The sequence below is a fragment of the Triticum aestivum genome, chromosome 5B, assembly GCF_018294505.1.
Source record: "Triticum aestivum cultivar Chinese Spring chromosome 5B, IWGSC CS RefSeq v2.1, whole genome shotgun sequence".
Classification (NCBI taxonomy): Eukaryota; Viridiplantae; Streptophyta; class Magnoliopsida; order Poales; family Poaceae; genus Triticum; species Triticum aestivum.
In genome coordinates, this window is record NC_057807.1 from 467336086 (window position 1) to 467344482 (window position 8397).

The window sequence follows — 8397 nt, forward strand, 5'->3', positions numbered from 1 at the left end:
GGTCGCATGTGTTGAATTTGAGTAGAGACCTGTGTGTTGGTTTTCCCTTGTGCCTCATAACGTTTTGGTTGATGCATTTGCTGTTATTGTTCCTGGAATGTTTCGTGGTGCTGTTGCTATTTCTTCTTATCAGAAAGAAGTTTGGGAATGGCTACACGTCAGTTGCCAACTCGCCGGAAATTGATTGACCCGGCTGACATTTAGCTAATGTGAAGAACATTTTGCTAACGTGAAGAAGTTTTAAAGAATTTGCTGTCGGTATTTCTTCTTGCCTGAAAGAAGCTTCAGATCAATTACCTTGCCTGAATCGACCACAGATATGAATGAAGCACTGGTCTGGAACATGGTGGATTGGCACTTGTCAGTTTTGGTTGTCATACTGCTCTCGTCTGTCTGAACTTTGGCCCTGAAATTTCTCTCAACAACACAGGCCAAAGCGGGACCAGGAAACAAGTGATCCAAACTCGTCAGCCACACAGGTCGGAAGCCGGAACCATACCATCATCACACGCCGCATATCCACGATATACTACTCATTCAGTTCATCCAAGTAAAAAGCCATTGCCGGACGACAGCGATATGCGCAAGAAATTCGACCTTGGCTGCTCGACAGATTCACATGGGCAAGATAAGATGAAGCCCGGCCGCCGCGCCGGATCACTCGACATGGAGCAGTCAATCGCTTGCGCTGCACTGGCAGGCATCCACTGATCGGCGCTCGCTCGTGGACCTGATCGTCCGCCTCTGGATAACGGGGGCCAAAAGGCAGCCGTCCTGGAAGTCATGGGTTGATCTTTTCGTTTCTTCTCGTTGGTAGGAATGTCGAGTTACTGTCCAGGATCGCCGCGACGGCGACGGCCCGCTGAAGCCGCATCTGAATCATTGGATTCGTAATCATCACTCTCCATTTATCCTCTTCGACGCCTTCCCCGTTGATGGGCACATATGGATCGTGACCTGATGCGATTGCCGGTTTCATCCACGCCTCTCTGGGAAAAATTCAGAAATTGTTTTTGGTACCGGATCGATTCTCCACCGACGCTGGGCAGGAAGAAATACTATGGTATGAGCTCACCTCACCTGATGTCTTGATTCTGTAGCTCAATGCTGTGCTAATTAAGCCTGCATGGTTTCCTTGTAAGTCCTCTCACGGCAGACTCCGTGTCCACTGTTTAACGAAAGCTGCTGCTTCCTCTCAAGAAAAGAGAGAGAAGTTGCTCACCCCGATTCTTTGAAATTACTGTACTATGTTGCAGACAACTGTGCAAGAATTTGGAGGGAAAGAAACACTTCTGAAATAATGATGTTATCAAACAATCTAATACAGTGCCTGAAAACAAGAAGTGCGGCACAAGCATCGTGTCGTGGGTCGATGCAAAAAAAAAAAGGCTTGACATGCCACCAAACAATAAAGAGCCAATCGCGAAACACGTGCTCGAAGTTATATATATTCTTTTCTTCTCTTTATTTATGTCCATTGTTCCTATGTTTTTTCCATGAGAATTCCTTGTTCTTGTGGTCAATGTACTTATGTAGTAGAGTAGCATTTCCGTTGTGTATCAACTGAGGCCTATATGTTTAGAAATTCTCTTGTTCCAAAAGAGGCCTATTTCCCTCCCCTTTTCCGGCCGGATCACTCACATTTCGGGGCAACATCTGAGCTATCAGCCTTATCATATCATGCATCCATTCTTTATGACATCATAACTGTTGGAATTGAGATATATAGGCCCCTCCCTGATTGAGTGATCGGATAGAAGCAAAGGGCCAGCCATTCAATCTTTTCCTTCCCTCCTTCCAGGGTTTTATTCAGATCCAATGCACAGTTATCATTGATCAGTTCCCCGGAGCTACAGTCCCATCATCATGGACCATGACAATATCATGGATGCATGGTCTCATCACATTCCATATACAGTACGACATCGCCACCCGATCGCCCGCCGTCGTCGTCCCCGCCCCCACCACCCGCAACGGCACCGAGCGTGATCCGAGAGCTCGACGGCGACGACGACATCAACGATGGATGCACCGGTGTTCGTCCTTCGGGCACGTCGCGCGACCCCCCTCCATGGAGAGAGCAGCACCGGCCACTGGGAGGGGAGGAGAGGGACCTGTGCATTATAATTTCTAGTGCCCGTCAGCGGGGTGAACATGTGACACGAGAGGAGGAGCGCAAGAGGAGGCCGGCTGTACCATTTCGCCATGATTGTGTTTGTGTAGCCCCTCAAGCAATCGGGCATTCAATTTTAAGGCCGGCGGATATATATTGCGGGGGGTCGGCGAGTTCGGCGGGCGACGGCGATCCAAGAGTCGTGACGTCTCGGTGATTCGTATCGAATGTATGGGAGTAAACTCTACAGTAGTATACTATACTGCGGGAAGTGCGGATTGATATATAGCTTGCTGGTTTCAGTTAATACATAACAGTTGAGCAGTGCCTTGCTCCGGGGTCCAAATTCATGTCGTTTTTCGACGTCGGCATGGGTTACAGAAGTTCTCTAGGGAGACTAGTGTCAAAAACGCTTTTATACTATGGGACGGAGGGAGTAGTATATTTTGGCCAATCATTCTGGATGCTAATAAAAGTTTCTTGAAATTTAAATTAGGAAGATATTATGAGATAATTTATGAAACCACTTTCAGTAAATTACCCATGGAAGATACACTAGTACTATGAGATAAGAAGATACACTAGTACTTCATGGTATGAGATAAGAAAATACTCCCTCTGTTCACTTTTATAAGGCTTTGTAGATGTTCCAGGCATTGTGCAAAACAGCTCAATTTCACTTGTCTGAAACGACTTATAAAAGTGAACGGAGGGAGTACCTTCTGTCCATATGTAACACTCGTTTAAAGCAAGAAAATATGTGAAGATTATCAAAGCATATCCGAAGACGGAACACGATCACTGATTGAGTACTCCGGACGTATGTTCTGAAGCAAGCAAAGTTTTCAGTGCAGTGGCGCCTATTCAAGCACAGTGGTAGCACTGGCGTATCGACAGGCGGGGGTATCTGTCCGTCCATGTACAATAGAATACAGTGGCCCATACATACAAGATACAGTGGCGGGCGGCCCTCCGGCTCCAGCTCTTGCCGGTATTCCATTCTTGTACGAAAGGGCGTCCATCCTCGGGTCTCCGGTGCAGTGCACATTCTCAGCTCATGCGGTTCAATTCGTGAGCTGTATATGCAGCCGTCAGTCTCCCGGACAGCCTGTTTGTTGCTCGCTGACGACAATGACAATGCCGCAACAGTCCCGCGATTCAATGGGGATTTTCCTCAGCTCTGAAGCGACTAAGAGAGAAAATTAATGCCCCCTCCGTCCCAAAACAAGCGTCTCAACTTTAGTATAACTTTATACTAAAGCTTAGTTTAGTTTTGTATTTTGTACTAAAACTTAGTACAAAGTTGAGACACTTATTTTGAGATGAAGGAAGTACGATCGAAGCCGATCGAGCACGACGTTGAACCTAACCGCGGGGATCAGTATGGTATAGGGTTCCTCCAGAGACTGGACACCAGAGATATGTAGGGAGGGGGGCAGCAAAAGGCCTCGGCCTGATGCTGATGCGGCACTAGTAGCAAGCAACACACTTCGGCGTAACGTAACCTTAGAGCAAGCTCAAGCAAATTACAGCTGCATGCTGTGTTCAGAGAAATGGATATCTGTTCAAAAATAGTAACAATTTCTTTGGCTGTGTGCATCACCCGACGCAGAGGTCGGAGAGGGTTAGCCACCGTGCTCCGGTGAGAAGAGAAACACGGTCGATTCATGGTAAATTGTTTGTTTACCGTGGGAAAGTTCCTGCGTTCCAAACAGGGCCTGAGTAGGAACTTAAACTTTATGGTTGCCTTTTCTTAATTTTTATTTTGAGAAAGCTGGACACTACTACAAAATGAGATCCAGCGGAGAGCGGATAAAAGGGACGGGTAACCTACCAGAGCTGGGAGACAGTGACGCCCCTCGCCCGTTCTCCTACGTGCACCACGACATGCACTAACTAGTGGTAACTGGTACTGCCATTTCTGCCTGCGCAGGTGAAAATGTGATGTGGAGTCCATCTCACAAAAAGAAGGAATGCTGCTGGTGAATGGTGATGGTGATGGTGATGGTGAAATCAGAGTTTGTGATGATGATTAAAAGGCTCCAACAGCTGCAAGTCACATACTACTCCCTCCGTCCACTGTTATAAGACAGTTCGGATATTTCAAAATAGTCTTAATACGGACCTAAATGGGTGAACAAACACGCTAAAACGCGTCTATATACTTTCAATTCGGAAAAAAAGTTAAAAACATCTTATAATGTTGAAAGGAGAGAGTATCTATCATGAACTTAAACCTGGCGATAAGTCAGTGTTCAACTGTGATTGGCGAGCAATCAGTAAGTACCGAAACGAGTGAACAAACACGCTAAACCGTGATTGATAAGTCACTGTTCGCTGCGATTGATGAGCATTCAGCAAGCACCACTTAACTGTAATTAGGCGGCTCAATCATTGGGCAGTAAAACAATACAAAACATATATATGCATTGGTAGTATATATGCTGAGGATAAATATGTCCATAATTGCCATTTCCACGACAAAATGCAAAATAGAAGTACATGGTAGTATCGTCCCAATATCTGCCCAGTTCTTACACATTAGGAGAGATGATGGTGATTCTAAATATTTTCACCATATCTAAGTACATGGTTTACTATTTTTTGAGACCACATAATCTCATCGACACGAGAAGAATCAAGCAGGATGGTAGTTCAGCCAGAATTCTTTCTACTGACCCCGATCCCGGCCGTCTTGGTACCATTCGGCATCGGATGCGGATGATCAAATCAGTTCTCAGTCCAGAAGTCAAAAGACCGTTAGCTTAGGAGCTTCACTCGCCATACTTTTCTTATGTACAAAAATATGGGCCTTGGTGATTATCAGTGATCCTGTGATCGTCTAGAACTCAATCTCTGGATGATCCGCTGCTTGTAGCTGACCTGCGTAAGTCGAACCACACAATGACACAAAGCTGTTAGTCCAAGCTGAATTACCAAGGCGTGCAGCAAGCAATGATCCATTATAATCCGTTATACGAACCATCGAAATTCGGTGCCGAACCCGCATTCTCCTGGCTTTGCTCGTGGTCCATATGCAGCCCATTTTGGGCACCCGCCTCCCAGAAATCTTGCTGCTGAGAAGAAGAGGTAAAGAGTATCAGGATCAGATGCATATTAACTATCTTAATTGCGTAGGTTTTTTTGAAAAGGATCTCAATTGAGTAGGTATATTGCAATTTTCCAGGCAATCAACAATCACCTGTTTTTGAAAAGGGTACTGCGGGGCGGGCGGTAGAGCCATGTCTAACAGACCCATGGAGCATTGGTTCTCCATAGCACCCGAACTGAAGGACTGGTAAAGGTCTGCTTGGTCACACAATGGGTACACTGTGCCAGCACTCTCCAATGGGAAGACCGTGCTCGCCGAGGGGCCAAGTGCTTGGTTCATCTGGATATACAGAGGAAACAGCATGTTAAGAGGCAGATTGTTTCATAGAGCCAAAGCACAAGATATATGAGATAACTCGAGCTCACATCTTTGTGTAGGAGGTTAGACAAGGTGTCGAAGTCAAGTTGCGGGTTCACGGTGGAGAGCTTCATGGACAAGAACTGAAAAGAGTAAAACAGCAAAATGATTAGAGAATTCACGGAGAGCTACAAACAATTTTGGTACCGTGACTATTTGTGTGCCGTGTCTAACCTCGACTTGCTGCTGCAGCGATTGAACATAGTTTATGATCTCATCGAGCATGAGCGCTTTACCAATCACCTACAAATGGGAAATTCTTGAAATTAGACAAACTAGAGATGGTAACAAGTGACACTTGCACACAACATGTTATGTTCCTAGTCTGGATGGAATATTTTGATACCTTGTTACATCCTGGCACCAGGTCCTGGAGCATCTTCATCTTGAGGGTGATCTTCTCTCTTCTAACCTGTCATATGAACCCGCAATTGAGGACAGCGAGTAAAAAAATGTACTGACAACTTTTCATTCAGACAAGTAAAAAAGACGGCGAGAGTAAAATTAGAGTATTACCCTCTCAGCAAGGCTGTGGCTGTCGGTTGCCTGGCCTCTCCTGGCCCGGACATGGACGTAGTCCCTGGGCGGCTCGTCCGCCGCCGGCTGCTTGGACTTGGAGCCCTTGCCCTTGGCCTGCTTGCGCCCTCTCTCCCCGCCGGCCGACCCATCGCTGGCCGTGGCCGTGGCCGCCTCCTCCTCCACCTTGGGCCTCACCGTCTCGTCCTCAATTTTGCATTTCTTCGAGTCGGGACCCGTCGGCTCTCCCATCTGCAAACCAAATTCCGGCGTCATCTTCGGCTAGAACCAACTAACCAGCTAATGCGCGGCAGAATTTCCTCAACAGCCTAAAAAAAGTAGATAAAATCCATGGAACAAGAACTCACCTTGGCGAAACAGGACGCGGCCTCCTTGCCCTTGCCGGCGCCCGCGGCCGGCGCCTTCCGCTTCCTGGCATTCGCGCCGTGCGCCCACGCCGGGTCGGAGACGGAGGACCCCTCCCGGGACGCGGCGCCGAGCTCGCCCCCGCCGCCGCCCCCCTCCGCGGGCCCGAACGGGCCGCCGAAGCCGGGCATCCCGGCCGCCCGGTCCCCGAACATGGCGGCGAGCCCCGCGCCGCCGGCGCCGCAGAGCGTCTCGAAGAAGCCTGCGTCAAGGCCCGGCACACCGAAGTCGAGCCCCGCGGAGCCCATGAGCAGGCCGGAGACGTAGTCGCCGTCCATCTCCCTGGCGGACCGATCGATTGGCGAGGAGCAGAGCAGAGCGGCCGCGATGATTGCGCAGGAAGGAAGCGACGAGAATGGGGGAGGGGGAGGGTGAGGGCAAGAAGTGGACTTGGGGAAAGTGGGTGCGGGGTGAGGGAGGACGGTAGGTGGGTGTGGAGGGGATTCCGCGGATTGATTTATAGAAAGGGGCTGTGGAGCCAGCCCCAGCGCGGCGGAGGGGAGGAGTGGAGATGCTTGCGGCGGTGGGCTACCGTGGGTGGATGGTGGAGGTCAAAACAAAAGAGACGGACGGAGGTGGTGGTGGTGGTGGTAACCTTGCCCGTAAGACGCTGCAGGGGCGGAGACACCGCGCCGGGATTTCCGCTCCGGGGAGGGGGCTGACGGCGATGGGTTTCACGGCTCTGTTTTTCTTTTCTTTTACCCCCGAACGATGGACTGCCGGGGGCGGGCCGCTGTCATGCCGCCGCGAGCGCGAGCGCGACCGCACTGATTAGTGCCAAAATCACGGATGGGGTTTGTGAAGTGCGCTTCCTCCATTTTTTATCGGTGCGCCACTGATTTGCGAGCACCGCGTCATGTCGTGCTCCGACTCAGAAACTACTCTTGCCTTTTTCTTCTTTGATTTGATTTTTTTTTGATAAAAGAAAGCATTCTCTCCAATTTCCATTAAAAGAAATCACCAAGTCTTACTACAAAGTAGAAAGAAAGAAACTACCAAGCATGACACTCCACTCCCCTACGAAATACTTTTTGCCAAATTGAGGAAGAAGGAGAAGCCATCCCTCCCCCTTCCCGGAACCCTCAAGGCAAGAAAGAAACATACGGGAGTGGTCCAAGGCCTGAATTCATGAAAATCCAGCCCCAGAACGTTATAAGAATAGAGCCTACATCAGCATTACAGTCTTAACATAGGTTTTTACAAGACCACACACTTGTCTTAAACCAGCAAAATGAAGCAAGCCAGAATGAAATGACAGAAACAGAAATACTTTCTTCGCAGACACGAGATCCTCCTGTAATCACCCTTCAATCCTCCCGGTCTTCAGACGCCACCCATGAGCTGCTTTGAATATTTCTTCTGCCACCTCACTTACTTGCTTCACTCCATCCTTCATCAACTTATTTCTTGCGGGATTTGTCCACAAAATATTCCAATCATTTAAGTTTTTAAGAAACAGAGTAACAGGAACACAAGGGTCATTCACCCTATTGTTGTCAAAGATTACACTGTTTCTAAATTTCCAAGTAGTCCAGCAAATCGCTGAAACTCCTATCATGACCAGACTTTTTTCATCTTTTCCAAAGGTATTTACCCAGGTTTTCATAACAACATCTAAGGTTTCTGGTATATCTCTCAAATTGAAAGCACGTTTTAAAATGTTCCACAACAATCTAGCAACTGAACAAGACAGAAAAAGGTGGTTTATATTCTCTTTTCGTCCACAAAAAGGACATTTATCATCTCCTTTCCACCCCCTATGAATTAGATTATCTTTTGTAAGAATACTTTTCCTAAGCGCCAACCACATGAATACCTTAATTCTAGGTGGCATTTTAATCTTCCACATGTACAGATGTGGATACTTGACACC

At 48.0% G+C, this 8397-nt stretch overlaps 1 protein-coding gene across 2 annotated transcripts; it reads right to left on the minus strand.

Annotated features, from left to right (window-relative positions):
- Positions 1 to 4558: 4558 nt before the first annotated feature.
- On the minus strand, positions 4559 to 7205 carry LOC123112525 (transcription factor BHLH089). Of its 2 annotated transcripts, none has more exons than XM_044533535.1 (8): positions 6467 to 7205; positions 6099 to 6350; positions 5929 to 5994; positions 5757 to 5825; positions 5591 to 5665; positions 5316 to 5504; positions 5097 to 5187; positions 4559 to 4996 (listed from the first exon to the last, which is right to left on the minus strand). In XM_044533535.1, exons 1-8 carry the CDS (start codon positions 6800 to 6802, stop codon positions 4956 to 4958), a joined length of 1119 nt encoding a protein of 372 aa, XP_044389470.1. In that variant the 5' UTR covers positions 6803 to 7205; the 3' UTR covers positions 4559 to 4955. The 2 variants fall into 2 exon arrangements, with proteins under 2 accessions (XP_044389470.1, XP_044389469.1); XM_044533534.1 differs by having other exon boundaries at positions 5097 to 5190; positions 6467 to 7200.
- Between the last annotated feature and the right edge of the window lie 1192 nt (positions 7206 to 8397).

Excerpts from the sequence above, each read along its gene's own strand:
- LOC123112525 (XM_044533534.1), bottom strand. The coding sequence starts at position 6,802 with ATGGACGGCGACTACGTCTCCGGCCTGCTCATGGGCTCCGCGGGGCTC. Across the intron at positions 6,351-6,466 it reads CCGCGTCCTGTTTCGCCAAG|ATGGGAGAGCCGACGGGTCC; the intron begins GTGAGTTCTTGT and ends TTTGGTTTGCAG. Across the intron at positions 4,997-5,096 it reads TTCGGCACCGAATTTCGATG|GTCAGCTACAAGCAGCGGAT; the intron begins GTTCGTATAACG and ends CGACTTACGCAG.